The sequence below is a fragment of the Numenius arquata genome, chromosome 12 (genome assembly GCF_964106895.1).
Source record: "Numenius arquata chromosome 12, bNumArq3.hap1.1, whole genome shotgun sequence".
NCBI classification, from domain to species: Eukaryota; Metazoa; Chordata; class Aves; order Charadriiformes; family Scolopacidae; genus Numenius; species Numenius arquata.
Genome location: NC_133587.1, coordinates 28234216 through 28250024, shown reverse-complemented (window position 1 = coordinate 28250024; position 15809 = coordinate 28234216). Strand labels below are relative to the sequence as shown.

At 41.8% G+C, this 15809-nt stretch overlaps 2 protein-coding genes across 4 annotated transcripts in view; one reads left to right on the top strand and one right to left on the bottom strand.

Moving 5' to 3' along the window:
* WAC (WW domain containing adaptor with coiled-coil) overlaps positions 1-4025 on the bottom strand; it is a 62564-nt gene extending 58539 nt beyond the window's left edge. For both annotated transcript variants that reach the window (XM_074157017.1, XM_074157018.1), the window contains exons 1-3: positions 3792-4025; positions 3605-3641; positions 1987-2185 (exon numbers count right to left, since the gene is read on the bottom strand). In XM_074157017.1, the coding sequence (XP_074013118.1) occupies positions 1987-2185; positions 3605-3641; positions 3792-3832 (277 nt within the window). In that variant the 5' untranslated portion in view covers positions 3833-4025. The remainder of the gene's footprint in view (positions 1-1986; positions 2186-3604; positions 3642-3791) is intronic.
* Positions 4026-4524: 499 nt separating this feature from the next.
* On the top strand, positions 4525-8060 carry SSNA1 (SS nuclear autoantigen 1). 2 transcript variants are annotated; one of them, XM_074157352.1, is made up of 2 exons: positions 4525-5350; positions 5662-6241. In XM_074157352.1, exon 2 carries the CDS (start codon positions 5721-5723, stop codon positions 6063-6065), a length of 345 nt encoding a protein of 114 aa, XP_074013453.1. In that variant the 5' UTR covers positions 4525-5350; positions 5662-5720; the 3' UTR covers positions 6066-6241. The 2 variants fall into 2 exon arrangements, 1 of the variants encoding a protein (XP_074013453.1); XR_012463508.1 differs by having other exon boundaries at positions 4591-4699; positions 5662-8060.
* Positions 8061-15809: the final 7749 nt, after the last annotated feature.

Sequence of the window (15809 nt, the reverse complement as noted above, 5' to 3'; positions counted from 1 at the left end):
AATATACAAATGTCCGCAATACCACAGCATTTCACCTATATTCTAACACCTACCTTCATTTCATACTGACAGAAAGATTCAGTAAATCAAAGACAAAGTTGCAAACCTCCTGCTCACATTGGCTCAGCTTTGGCTTACAACACGCAATACCCAGGATTTAACGCAACTTTGGTGGTTTTGAATATGTTTTAAAAAGCTGAAACTGGGGCCAAACTAACCTTACTAACAACACACACCCAAAAGATCATTTCTAATTTCAATTAAGTAGTACAAATGTTCATCTTTTAAAATTAGTGATTTCCCTCAGACTACTTTCTTCTCCCAGTTTATAAACATATGAAGTGCATAGGACCACTTTCAGATTAGAATAAAGGAAATTTTCCACTCTTAACAGCCTGGGAAAGAAGGTACAGTGTGATAGTGTTCGTTCCACTTACAAAACTACAAATAATTCATTTTTCTCCACTGTTACCGTATACATCCATGCTTCAGGTCATTCCCCAACTACTAAATCCAGGTGGACTCATTGAGATCTTCAGAATGTCTTTTCTATCTTAAAAACAATCCCAACACACGAATAAGCAAATACGCTCCCCATACAGAATCTCTTCCTCCAGATATTTTCATATAGGCATAACTCCACTAAATGTAGCTCCACTGAAGCCGAAAGAATTACCAATTGTAGCAAAACTAAGCAGAATTGCAAGAGTACGTAGGATGAGTATTTTTGAACAGGTGAACAAGAAATAAGAGAGGACATCTCTGTGTCCTGAAAAGTAGCACAGAATAGTAGCCTACAGGCCTTACAAACGCATTTCATTCCAAGATAACTATAAAGTATGATCAGATATAACGAAAATCAGTGTACTAACAAAAGATGCCTGTTTTTATAGTCCTCCTCTGCCATAATACCACATTATCAGTGGTCTACAGAGCCTCTATATTAATCCAAATAAGGAAAAACAAATAGGAATTGTAAGAACACCTGGGTACCATAAACACATTTGTAGTGTGGAACTAGTATTTCCTAAAAGGTATTTACAGGTATTTTATTTATTTTACTTTAACTATTATAACAAGTAACAGTAGCGCAGCAATAAATATATCTGTACATCACAAGTTGTTAACTTTATATGGAACAAAAAAGCACTGATTAAAAGCTCTAAGTTCTCTACTTGAATACTTCACTTTATAACTCGATACAGAGACAAAATACAGTACTTAGAAAAAAGAAAAACATGCTTCCAAATTCAGTCAGTAACAGGGATTTTCTAAACTGCAACTGCTACCATTTTTTATTAAAAGGAAAATCCTACTCTGTCCTTTTTCTAGGAAGCAGGGATAGAAAATAACATCAGTTAAAAAATACTGGGGATGTTACTACTGTCTATAATATCCTGTAAAAACACAGGAGGCTGACTTGACTGTGAACATTCTTCTCTGAGCTCCTGCCAAGAAAGGCTCTAGTAAGTGCTACCTTTGATTATCATTTTCTGATTGTTAAGAGTTCTACACAGCAGCTAAATATGAAGAAGCTTTTTTTCATTTCTTATGGGGTTTAGCCTATGAAGCACGTTAACTACACAGTACAGCACCACAATACACAGAGGTATTAAAAACGTCTTTAAAACAGCTTATATTTATTGTTAGTGAAAAATTCAGAATACTGTTTCATGTTATCAAATGTTGCAGTACGTCTAAAGTAAGTCAGACTTATAAGTAAGTCAGTTTAAAAAAAAAAAAAGTTTATTTAATCTTTGTGGTTATAAGAAAAACTACCATACCTGTAACAATAAGAAAATTAATAGGTGTTACAATGCCTAAATGATTGCTTCCAATGAAACTTGCACTTTGGTTTCACTGAAGTCTTCCAAACATGGTACAAGGCATATTTAGTGTAACAATCTCATCACCCGAGTGGCAATGGCTAAATTTTAATGAGAAATTAGTTATTACTTAAATAAAGGTTAATGAAAGATAACTCACCACCATCCCTCTCTCTAACTCTGTGAGTATGCACACTTTTTGCTTTACTGTGCCCTGTGTTGTCACCATATTTGTTTTCAGGGCTATCAGAGCGCCGCAGCATTTTATTTGGTGGTGAAGGATCTGTGGCGTCTCGCATCTTGTCATGACGGTGATCACCACCACCACCGGGGTGACTCTTGGATGAGTACTTAAGAGCCTGTAACAGATCACAAGAGAATAGGCATTTACGTTAGATGTGAACTTACAGAACTGATGTTAAAATGTTATTTCTAAATTTTAGATCTCTTTCTGAAACACTTTTTGAAGTTAATTAATTTTCATTTCCCCTTTAAACAATCAGCATAAGTCCTTCTGATTTTAATTACCTACATTAAAGCAACAAGTTCTGTAATTAGAACTCAAACCATTTTCTCCCACTATTACATCCAACATAACACTTGCTCTTAAAAAAAACCCTAATTTCTCCATCTTTTCACTGACGGACACTTTCAATAGTAAATGGGCCACAGTACTTCCACACTTCTGGGAGAAGCACAAGCCTCCACTTGGTATTAAGAAAATAAACAGAAAGTTAAAATTAATCAGTGTGAACTCTGAATATGTCCTCCATACTGTAGTCAAGGCCACTCATTTTCACCACTACCCTGAACTTCTGTAAGGCTTTTTCAGTACTAGCAACCCTGCAGCAAATGTAATAAAAAATTCCCTAGAATTCTGGGAGCCAAAAACATGTAACATGACGATTCATTTTGAAGTATTTACCAAAAACTACATGTTCTGCCTCGCTTTGACTTGCTTGATTTTACACTGTGAGCTTCTGAGTGGCAAGTGTTTACATTTATATGAACTGTCACTGACAGCTGCCTTGGACTGTCAGATTACACTACAAATACACAGAAATGTAATAAAACAGTTCAATTCTGTGCCCTAAGGAGAGCAGTACAACAATATATGGCATTCCCCAGATGCTCACCCTAAGAATTGTTTTTTTTTTTTCAGTAGACAGAGCAGAGGAATACAGTATCTACGTTACAGAAATTGAAGTTATTGTCAGCAGTTTAAGGATCTGATGGTTTCTGAACATGCCTAGCAGCTGGCAACTGCAGAAATTAAGCCTTACTGGCAACCCCAGTTATTCAGGGTCTAAAACCATGCCCCGCTCAGGTTACAGACCATAGCAGCAGTTTTGGGGAGAAGAAAGGACTTGGGGAGGGGGGTGGGGGAAGAACAAGATGCCTTTTGTTTTTAAAAGGAAAACACTCACCTCCCCCTGGATCTCCACTCCACTGCAAGTGACCCTGGCTCGCTCTCCCGCCCCTCGTACCCTCCCCGACTCCTAGGCCCAAGCCCTACACAGGTCGCACTAGGCCTCTCCTCCTCGCCCCGGTCCCGCAGGCCTCGGAAGAGCGCCGGAGCCCCGTTCCCTCCGCCTGCGGCCGTTGCCGCCCCCCTCCCTCCGCTCCCCACGGGCCCGAAACGGCGCCGAGAGTCGGGACCGGGCCGTCTGTTGCACCGCGGCCTGCGGCGGCGGCCGAAGCCTCCGCTGGAGTAGCTCCCCCCCCACTTCTCCTCCCCTGCTCCTCCTCCTGGGCCTAGCGGCCGGCGCTTGAGGTACCTGGTAGGGCTGCGAGTCCCCCCTGCGGTCGTGACAGCTAAAGAGAAAGCGAGAGAAAGAGAGAGACGTTAGCGAACAACCGTTACCGGCCGCCGGGGAAGGGGGCCCAAACATGGCGGAGGGGAGGGGGAGACCCCGCGGGGCCAGGGGCCAGAGGAGGAGGAGGAGGAAGGAGGAAGGGATTTACCCATCACTGAGTCTCTGCTGTTTCCTCGCATACATTACCATCAATGCCCGGCCTGTGTGTGTGAGTGTGAGGGGACCAGGAGGGGACGGCCGCGGCCGGGCCACAGGCGCCGAGGGGGGAGGAGGGGGAGGCAGCGCTCCGCCTCGCCGCCGACCGGGGGCAGGGAGGGGGGGAAGGGAGGGAGGGGGCGGCTCGGGCGGCTCGGCTGGGAGCGGCGCTCACGGGCCCATCTCCTCCGCGCACAGCGAGAGGGGAGACGCCACCAACTCGGCCCCGCGCACGCTGAGACACTCCGGGAGCGCCGACTCCTCCGCCGCCGCCGCCGCTGCTGCCGCCGCGGCCGCCTCCTCCCCCCGCTGCGCCCGCCGCCACCGCCGCCGCCGCCGCTCCTCCAACTACATCCGGGAAACTCGGGCGACGCCGCGCTCGGTTAACGTCGGCTCTTTTCGGCTCTTTCCGACACGCTCCGTCCCCTCTGTCCCCTTTGCTCTCGGGCGACTCTGCCTTCGGGAAACATCGGCTGCCTCCGCCGAGCCCAACGCCCTTCAATTTCTCCCTTCGGCAAACATCGGCTCGTTCCGTAACTCCCCTCCCTTCTTCCTCCTCCTCCCGTCGGCTGGCCCGCCTCGCCCTCCGCTCCCGAGCGCTACCTGGCTTCGGAAAACATCGGTTATTTCCGTAGAGATGTTGTCACGCTCCGCGCCACGTTCGGAAACGCTCGGGTATTTCCGTCACCCCTCAGCCGGGCGGCTCCTAGGCGCTGCCGGCCGGAGCAGCCGTTGGCCGGGCGCGGCCGGCTGATTGGCCGAGGGCAGCGTTCGCTAGGCCGGGCCGAGCCGAGCCGTGAGGGAGCCGGGCCGCGGCAGGTCTTTGTCGCTGGGAGCCGACAGGGCGGGAACGCCAGGCAGGTGGGGGTAATAGGGGGAATTGCGAGAGAAGTGGCGGGGCGGGGGTGAGCGGCACCCGGCCGCCAGATAGGAAAGGGAAGGTCTCCTTTTACCTACCCCCTCCTCCCCTTCCGCCCAGGGACTTGATGTATAGGCAGGAGCCATTTTGTGTGCGGCTTGTCTTCTGCGAGGAAGCGCTCGGCGGTAAAGAGGCTGTTAAAATGTCCCTGGGGAGGCGGCGGCCGGGCAGGTCGGGCCCGGCCCTTGCGGCGGCGCCGATTTGTTCGCGGCCTCTGAGGAAACTCTGCCAGGCCGCCCCCGCCGCTGAGGGAGCGAGGCGCTGGCGGCAGAACGGCCCGGGCGGCGTGAAACGGCCGCCGGGGTTGGGGGTGTGAGGGGCGCTAACGGCGGCCAACGGTAGCCTCTGGCCGTCGAGCAGCTCGTCCGCGCCTCGGTAAAATTTTCATGCCGGCGCCCGTCAGTCGGCAACAGCGCCAGGTCGGTTTGCTTCAGGTGGCCCCGGGCTCTCTGAAGTGGGTGCCTGGCGCTCAGTCTGCGAGGAGGTTCCTCTTCATCAGAGGCCGAGTGGATGCTCCCGCTGGTGATCACTGCTGAGCCGTCTCCTGGGAAAGGGTCATTTGGTTATTTCTGACCAAACCCTCCAAGTCTGAGGTACAAAGCATCGTATATTCAGATGTTGTAAAATATAATAGAACTTCTTGATACCGCAGTTGAGCATTGCTATGAGGGTATCATAGGAGAGAGTAGCTTTCAGTAAAGGTATAGTGTAGGTGCTGAATATTGTCCTGCCCCTTTCCTGCAAAAGGAAGAGATGTAGCACAACTCGGAACTAGCTTGTTAACCTTAAGCAAAGCATCTTTCGCCGTGGCTCAGTCTGTGATAGCGTAGCATTATTCATTATAACTCTCTTACAGAATTTTTCTTTCCATTTTTTTCTTTTTTTTTTTTTTTTTTTTTTTTAGAGTGCAGAAGGCTGTTGCTGAGAGGGGACTTCAGGGAGCGGTGGCAGAACTCAGGGAGGATGACTCAGCAGGGAGCTGTTCTTCAGGGTTACAATAATGAACTGGTGAAATGCATTGAAGACTTGTGTACGCAGAAAGAAGAGCTGAACAAACAAATCCAGCAAGCAGAAGAGGAAAAAAATAAACTCCAGCATGAAATCCAAGTCCTGAGTGAACAACTGGAGTGTGTATGTGAAAACCTGGCCCAAAAGGTAGCTTCGCGGAATGAGCTTGATAAAATTCTTGCTGAAACCGAAGCTGCTTACATGAAGATATTGGATAGTTCTAGAACTTTGCTTAACGTCTTGAAGAAGGAAGTGGGAAGCTTAAAGCATATGCCAGAACTGAAAACTAATGTAACATGAAACGGTCAAATGTTTGGACTCCACAGTGCTAAAATTCCACTAGGTGAGAAATGTGGTTAGCCACAGAACCTTGCAACGACAGTATAAGCAGAGAGGGATTTTCTTCCAACCTTTCTGTATGTTTTATTACTATTTTTAAATGCACTAGAAAATAGATGAAATAAAGTTGCTGTTTTGCTGTTTAAAAAAAATCTAATTACTTAAACACTACAAAACTATATTGCAGATAGGTAGTTGAGGCAGATGTGAGGCTGTCAGTTTTGATATGCTGGTGCTTCAAGGCTTTTCTGAAGATGGTGAAAAAAATCATATTTTATTGGTTGGCCTTGGATGGCTAGCAGTGAGTTCCTGTTTGATTGAAAACTAGTGGATGCAAGTGATCAGATACTACTTCACTTTACAAATGCTTAGGCTTTGCTGTTAGGGACCAAATAGAAACCAACTATTTAGCTTCCTCTAGGAGTTTGGAGTTCTGTTTGATGCATGCACAAAGACAGCCCCTGTTTACTGTCATCACTTGTCTGGAATAACGGAGGGGTAAGGTGACTATGGTTCGTGTGTCTTCTGAAGCTATACTCAAAAACCCTTGCTTAGAAAGGAGACTATGGTGAAAGACAGGTTTTGGTGCAAGTGCATGCCTCCCAGGTGCAGGGCACAGCTCTGCAGGCAGCTACACCATGTAAGCTTGGACCAACTAAGCCACTTATGCATAAGGAAAAGATGACTGTATTTCACTGGTGTCTAGAAGTCCTGAAAAAACTACTGTGGTTCAATCAGAAATACAAAGGGTTTAAATACATGGCCGAAGAAGATAATCTGAACTAAAAACCAATAATGGAACTTTTCTAGAAACCTTTTTAGTGCCCTTTAGCTCTATACTAATCTATTAAATAATTGTAATAAGATTGTAAAGAATAGTGAACAACGTGCAATCAAGAGAAATAAATACAAATGAAAGATGAAAGTAGAAAATGAGATTACAAGTAGTTTGCAGCTGTCAGGTATTCTTACAGGTGATGTTAAGGTAGAACTTAGTTTAGAAATCAGGGAGGAGGTAACAGCATGACAGAAATCCGAATTTAATCCCATTTTCTATTTCTAGTAGTTACTGAACCTCAGTGTATGTGTACATACGCATGCATTTTGTCCTGCTCATTCATGTGTTACAGCAGTAACTTTATTTTTAATCTGCATCTGATAGTCAAATCTTCATTCTATACCAATTAGCTAAATTGAAAGAAGTGCAATTGTGATCTCCTTACTTGATAACTGTGTCTCTCAGGTGCAAGTATAAAGAGTATGTAGATGTGAATAGTTTCAGTAATAGCTCTTCAGCAATAATGTGAAACAAATTTTATGTTCTTCTGGTTGTGATGCTGCATCAGGGATTAGTGTGACCGAGCTAATCAACAATTTACTTGTATAGCATTTCTGCTGACTTCCTTCGAGTAATACTGAGGTGATAAAATTTGATAATCTATGGGGTACTGCTCTCATTGTAGTACTGCAGTATTCAGGACCGCCTTGTTTATATTGAAGTGAAACACAAAAATGTTGCTATTTTTTAGTAGCAAAACCATAATTTATTTGAGTGGATGTTTCTGGCGTTTTCTCTTCCCTTAGTCTGGTAGTAGTAACTAATATACATCAAAATAGGACGAGTCAGGAAAAGGTATTAAGTAAAGAGCAAGGACTTTTTTTACATTTGCATATGTAAACCGCTGCTTTTTTTATCTGAAGGGGAACTTAAAATTGTCTATGTGGAAAAAAAAGTATCATAAAAAAGTCATTTATAGAGAACAGTATAGTTAATTTCTTGTATTTGTCTCAGACAATAATTACAGATTTGTTTGCCTTAGAATAATCATAAATAATGCCTCTTCTTGGTCTACCTAGGCTGTTAAGAAGTTTTAAGAGAAGCTTTGTAAGTCTTTGAAGAAGTCTATTTCATGACCATTATTACATCTAAGTGTAGCTATTACAGTGTCAAAACTGAAATACTGGAGACGTTTGAATTTTTTAAGTTACAAAACTAAGGGAAAATGTAACTGTCGGCTAGTATTTACACACACTAGGGCTTCCCAACTTTTTATTTGAAAGTTGAAATGTTGTTAGAGTTCCATTCAGTGGTCCCAGTCTATACAATTTCTGTTTAAATTCAGATTCACGAATGAAGAGCAATAATACTGTATCTCTAGGGCTTGCCTATTTGTAGAATAACTCCCAGGTGTGGAGTCGTTGTGAAGTGCACCTGCAGAGTTGTTACTCAATAATAGCTGTTACCATTGTATTCTGTATTAACCCTAATGAACTTACCCTGTCCTTTTACTGAAGTGGTAAACCTTTTTCACTGTTTTTTTTTTTCAGGTAGTATAAATCTTGACATAAATAGCTTTTCTTAAACAGCTTCATTGTGTTTAGAATAAAAGATACGTAGTATTGCTAGAAAAGAAGTGGTAATTTGCAGATTACAGCAGCTCTGTAGGGCTGGTCTGCAATGGAAAGTTTGCATGAAGTAAGGCAGGTTATAAACTTAAAGCATTGTACTTATTCCTGACTTAATTTTTGTATTGATTTTATATGACTCTGGGTTAGATCCAGTAATTTACTTGAGTGCTTAGAATCTAGGAGCCTTAATGACAAAAGTTCAGGTTAACAAATTGTAGTGCCAATCTAAAGTGCTGTGTTGGGTGTCTTGTAGTTCATTTGGTATGTGAGGAGACACAGTTTTTGAAACTCCTACCTGGGCTTGATTCAAAGCTCCAGTGAAATGCATCTTGAGTACTGCTCTGATTTCCTGAACTTGTGTAGTAGCACCTCACCTCGTTTCTAAATAACAGGAGGAGAGATGATGATTCCCAGCTTTTATAGCAATACTTCTTAAACATGTACCTAGCGTGTACAACTCTAGCAATCAAAAGGTTTTTCAAAACATTAGAGCGTTGACTCTGCCAAGTAAGCTAGGTTTATTATGTATAGATAGAGTTTGATGGTTAGCAAAGAAACTGCTTGTGAGTGGTATGTTTAAAGTCATTTTCTGTGTGGAGGTGGTTACATGAACCACTAGGTGAAGTCCCGTATAGAAGCAGTCATTTAAAATCCGTCACTGTCTCTGCAGAGATGCTTATCCTGCAATTCAGGTACCTTGCCACACACGCTTTCTGCTAATCACCTTACAGGAGTGGACGTGAGTAAATTGGGATGGGTCCTAATTTTTGGGGTGGAGAGCAACACAAACTGACATACTCAGCTACACAGTGGCCAGTTCCAGCAGGAGACAGTGGAATCTGAGCCTTCTGTTTGCTGGGGAAGGGTAGTGCCAGGCTCACACAGGATGCGTTGCCATTGTTTCTTACCTTGGTAGCTCTCTTGTAAATGTTAATTGGTGAACTACTTGGATTTTATAAAGAGCCCTAAGTCCTGTCAGTGTATTAGATGCACACTGTGTGTATGTCAGATTGACCTTGGAGAATTTAGGCAGAGGGATGGCAATTTTCTGGCACTTAACTCGGTGAATACAAGAGGTTTTTTTCCTTGGATTAGGAGGTCTTCAGACTAGGAAGACTAGGCATCTTCAAACACCCAAAGAATTATCAGTTCAAACAACAAAGCAAGCTGTAATCTAAACCCAGATGATTTGGTCTTGGGTTGCAATTTCAGAATTAATTATATTGGTTCCATCTAGGTCTTGTGGTATAGGTGTGTCTCACTCCAAATGGATTAAATGGATTAAGCTAAGTTGGAACAAAGTACTCAATTCTGAAATAAGAACTTTCAGAAGATTGTTAGCAAAAGGATCAAATGTCTACAGTTAACTCATCGTGTAGATGAGTCCTGCGCAGAAGACCAATATCTATTACTCCTTAGATGATCTTGCATGTTAGGAGAAATTTGAGTTAGAAGATGTACCTTGTGGTAGTTGCTGAAATTATCCTGAATTTTGATTAGATCCTGGCCTCTTGAGTTTTTATGTAAGAAGTAGATAAAAAAGTTCATTTTTTTAATATGTTTTCCCTCCTTTTCAGTAGTGAGTAAAGAAGTATCAATACATGCTTTAATGTTGATTTGGGGGTGTGTGTGTTGGTTTTTGGTTTGGTTTTGGTTTTTTTTTAACAGATAGATGAATACACAAGTTTTCCTAAAATCAGAGCAGTCATTTAGGTTTTTTTAAAATGTGTGTAGTTTTAAATATAGATGTAAATATCTCTCCCCGCTCCGCTGGGGGAAGGACGGATTGGCCTTTGGTTTAGTTTATGCACTAGGTGCTTTGTCACCCACTGTTGTTACCGGGGGCTGGGGGCAGTGGGAGTCAGGCACCGTAACTGCTTCTTGGATGACTGTTCTATATTTTTTTTTAAACAGGGGAATGAGTCTTTTTTTTGGTTTTTGCTCCTTACTGCTTTATAAATCTGTCTTTAATTTCGGTTGCCCCAGAGTAGTCCTTGATTGTTGTCTTCCTCAATTGATTTTCAGATGAAGTTTTGTTTAATATCTATCTGTAAAAAAACCAGATGTGTGCAGGTGACACAACTGACATGTTAGCTATTAATAAAACGTGATGGAGAGGTTCAGCCTTGCAGAAAAGGGAGCTATATGTTATTTGGTCATTCATAGACTTAGTTTATGGGATTTGTGTGAAAAGTAGTTCAGTGTTGTAGTTTGATTTAACAAAAATACAATGTTAGAAGACATGGGGCTAATAAAAAGCTTTAATTTTGTAGTGGTTTCAAAAGTAGTTTCACAAGATCTCATGGGGTGGAACAATCTGCATTTTTTTGTCTGTTTGTGCAAGACTAGACTATGCTGCAGTAACCACTACAGTAAATTAGAAATTCTAGTATGAGCTTGGATATCTTATTTAGCAGCGGCATTGAAAATGATGGTGTCAAATCTTTTGACTGTAGCTAGCTTGTGGCTTGCTACATCATTCAAAGTTGGTAATATTTGTACATATGCTTAATTTGAACGTCATAAATGGGAAAATGTTACTCTTGCTTGAAATAGTTTGTCGGTATTGTAGGAAAATAGGCAGCTGTAGACAGAGATCATGTTCAAGAAAAGATATTTGAGAAAAGTCAGTCTCCCTCTGGAGGTGGGATTGATTTGTGATTCTGCTGACTGCGATGGGAGCTTCAGTTTTGTTCGCACCTCACTTCAAGGCATATTAAGTTGTGTGGGATGTTCCCCTCTACTTACCACCACTCATATTTCATAAAATATACGTACTTGGCCCTGAAGGACTTTTAACAGTGTTGAGTGTTCTCATTTATTATCTTGTCAGAGGCAGACACACAGCTTTCTGCAGTGGCCAGCCTAAATCAGGAAGACAGAAGTGTTAGGTAGGGACTGTAAAACAAAATAAGAGGCTGAACAATTTTTAACACTTAATTTTAAACGTTTTTCAAAGTATGATACTGAATAGACGGATCATGGAGCATTTTAAAGTTAAGTCTTCATAGGTTCTCATGCTCCAGTGAGAGCTCTTGTAAGAAGCTTTCCATTGATACGTGGTATATGGGAACACTTTTTAAAAAATTATTTCCATCATAGTCTATGACAGATGTATAACTTTAATTTTTTTTAAAATTGCTTTGTTGATTTAGTTGAACATCGTAAAAAAAAAAAAAAAAAATAGCAAATCTCTTTCCTAAATGCTTTCAAATCTCCCTATCTTTATTCGGAATTAGATCAAATTATCACTTGTAGTATTCTCTGTTGTTGTTACATGGTTATTAACAATTGGAGACCCATTCTGATCAGGCATGGCTCATGTCTCTCGATTCCAGAGACCAAATCCTTTTTGTGTTCTGCAAGCTTTAACTTTTTTTGAAGCCTCTTTTTCTTTATACAGTAAGAACACTTTGAGTTGAAAATCAGCATGAGAGTTAATGATGCATTTTTTAAATAAAATTGGTATTCAGGGCTGAATCATATTCTGGCAGAGGTTTGAAAAAAACCTAACTAGTAGTAATTCTTCATATGCTTATGCAGCTGTTTAGTAACAGAAATCCTGCTGGAGATTTGTGCTGCTTACTGTCCAGTAGTAGGTGGGCTTACTTGCTGTAATGGACAATCCCAAGGTAAAGAAAATCATTCAATATTGGTGCTTCCTCAAGAATTGTTGCTAGTGTGAAGGGAATGGATACCAGGGTGGAGAGCAAAAGAGCAGCTGCCTTTTCAGTAGAGACCACCCACCTGTGGAAAGAGAGGAGCACCTTTGTTAGCCTGGCTCATGGTAAAGGGTTGTGAGACGATTCAAACCAAGTGATTATAGTGGTCATAGTTTACTGTTGCAAGGTCCACTTAAGCAAACTGAAAACAAGAAAACCCAGTCCCTGTTCTCAGTCACAAGGAATTTGTTACCTGATCACAATTGGGTTATCTTTAAATGCAGGAGCTCAGGTACAGCTGGAAGCAGTATAGTTGTGGCAGTACGATGCTCAGCAAGGGTTAATTTGCCCTGCCAAAAAGCAATTGCCCATGTGGACACAGTTACAAAATCTTGTGCACTCAGGAGTCACTGGACTTGCTAGAAAAGTGTAGCTTGTTTCTGTTCTTGAAACTCGGGAAATTCTGTCTTTTAGTGATGTGCAACTTTAGATGTGACTCCATGAGAAGGATATTTGTTTAAAATCGTATTCCCTTTAGGGGCTTTCCTCCAAAGCCTGAAGTGTTCTTGTTTTAGATTCAGGTTGTTCAAGTTCAAAAATCTATGGCCAAAGGAAAACATACAGATGCTCAAGTTCCACTGAAGCCCGCAAGCCAGTAAGTGGTTTGTATTCACTGTGTAGTACACCGAGTTCTTGGTCAAATGCTGTCTAATCCTTCAGTTGAGTTGCAAGTTTTGTGGCTCCTTTTAGTAGTTTAAATGATTTGGAACCAGCATTGCTTGTTCGATTTGGAATGTACTTTCGGTTTTTTGTTTGTTTGGTTTTTAATGAAGTTTTCCATTGAGGCTTCCTGTGGCACTCTGCCATACGCGCTCATGTTGTGCATGGGAATATATGGGTTTTCTTTGGGAATGTCAGAAAGAAACTACCTGTACAGCAGCAATTTAAGTGAAACAAGATTTGGGTTTATGCCATGCTGTTTATTTTAAAAAATGTTTAAAAATGCCAAGTATATACATACTTATATAGGACATAGAAACAAGTGCTTCCAATCAACAGATCACAAAGTACCATACAGAGAATGTTAATATCTTTATCCCCCTTGATAGACAGTGACACTCAGTAGTAATCTGCCCCAAATCAGGGACAGGTCTGGGGATGGTGGCTTTGCTTTTTTAGCCTCACGAATTCTCTGACTTGGGCTGCTTCCAAGGGATTCACATCCTGTTTGGCTTTTGACATAAACCAACTGGATTATGCATTTTCAACCTGCATGTTGGGGGAAGGGAAAGAAAGAACTGAGTAGATGCATATTTTCTGCTATTACTCACTTTACCAGGCATGCAGCATCATGACAATGTTTAAAAGTATTACTTATTTCTCCATGGATACCTTCATTGTGAAGTATCCCAGTTCTGGAGCAGCTATTCTTACTTTCCAGACCCGCTCTCTCCAAGCCCCTACTCACACATATTTGGGAGCTGACTGTAGGAGGCAGGTCACAGGAACAGAATGAACTTTTAATGATAGTTGCTAATTAATTACCTTTTACAAGCCTAACCTTGTTCAGATAGCTTGTCTTTACAGACCCTGGTGTTTTGTCTCACTTTCATCAGGCTTCTTATTACCTTATGCTAACCTATGTAAGACCACCAGGTATTTGTACCAACAGCCTTTAAGGGTTTTCTAGATATTGAGGCTCCTTGGTGTTTAAATGCAGTGGAGTATCTGAATTCTAGTCCATCTGGAATGGTATATAAACCACACAACAGCATTCTGACCACATGTAACAGCATCAGGCTGTGTGGTAACCATATTCCACCACAGCTCATTTTGTGTTAATGAAGTACCATGGCAAGTCAGGAATTGGAGAGCTACAGGCAGATAGGACTGTTCTGTAGGGAAAAGAAGCTGGCTGTATGAATTCTGATTAAAAAAGACCTTGATCTAGGACAGGTGACACCTGACAGCAGTATTCTTCTATTTCACGTATCATGATAAATATACACCTTAAAAAATATATAAAGTATAACTATACTGAACATTTTAACAAGTCTAGAACATTCTTGGTAGAAACCCTTGTAATATTTCAGTGCTGTCTGCCATTAGAGAGGATAATTTAAATAGCCTGGTCATTAACAACTTGCTTTAGGTTGTGTCCTCACTGCTTTTAGTAGCTCCCCCAGTCTTGCTACTACATAAGCCCTCATTTGTAGCCCTATCCTCCTCTCCCTGCTGCAACAGCTTTTGTTGTCCCTATTTCCCAGCCCCTTGCTTACCACATTTTTAGTTATCCCAAGCTGCTGACCAGGAACACGCTGCTCTTCTGCCATGTGATGGGTTAGAGATACTTCAGTATCTTCATGTTGTCCAGACGTGTTTTGGCACACTTGGAAAAATTTTTTGAAAAGATAAAGAGATTTCATTCAGATTGATAGTGCCACAAAAGTTATGGTTGGATGGGGTAAGGATATTATATAGAAGAGGCAACAACAGACACCTGATCTGAGAGGAGTTTCATCCTATGAAAAACCCATCCTAAAAAGACTTTCAGACTGAAGTAATGGGTAGATGGAATGTGATGTTCCTGATATGCTGTGGAGATGAAAGAACAGAAGTTTATTATGTTTGTCAGTGAGAATATCTTTGTCCCAGCAAATGCAGACTTTGTTTATAGCCCTCTGCAAATAAAGAAGGTCTATATGGAATGCTGTAATTTAATTAGTATTAAGGTGTGAGTTTGTTCCAGAAATGATTACACTGTGTTTGAGAAAAAACTATATTTTGATATTAAAAAGATGAAAAAGGAATATAATGCTGGAGCTTGCAGATCAGTGATCTCATTGAGGAAGCCACTATAGGTCAGCTATGTAGTTCTTCAAAGCTCTGAATATGACCTTTATTGCAAAATAATAAACACGTGCTAAGGTAGAGTGGAGTACGCTCACAGTAAGGCTACTTGTAAAAAAGTTATGTCAAGACATCATACGTATTCAGCAATTTTCTTTGTAATCCTGCTCTGTTTTACAAACTAATATATTCCCCAGTAAGGTGTGCTAGAGATAAACGTTCCAGATGCCTTCATCTGCAGGGAGAAAGGAGAGGCAATTAAGAGTCTGCATGCTGTGAAATCTCTGGATACCAACAGTGTCTGCACAGACTTCTATAGCATTTTAAGGAACAATTGGTTTTCCTGCTGTCTGGGGTGACTGAATGCAAAAGTAGTTTTTGAAAGAGGACAGTAGCTCAATTATTTTCACCCTGGCTAAAATCCTGCTGGTTTGCATAAAGGTTTCTATTTTTATTTACTGATAGCAGTGTCTTGGTGACAAACTGGCTCTTCCAGACAAAATAAGTTCTATTTTCTTTTATTAGAATGCACCATTTCAGCTGTGACAAAGAAAGGGCAGACTTCTGATAATGTAGTGAAAGAACCTGGAGCAGAGCAGTGTCTGGTACTGGCCTCCATCAAAGAGGAGGAAAAGCACAAAAGGACAAAATTGCTGGCTTTGGCCTGAATTGAACAGGGTTGCTTGCAAAAGTAGCAAGTGAGAGGACTGGTTCTTTTCTCTTTTTTTTTTTTTTTTTTTTTTTTTTTATTCGCTCCCTCCTACATCATTATTGGGCTGTGTAG

Coding starts and splice junctions, on each gene's coding strand:
- SSNA1 (XM_074157352.1), top strand. CDS start 5,721: ATGACTCAGCAGGGAGCTGTTCTTCAGGGTTACAATAATGAACTGGTG.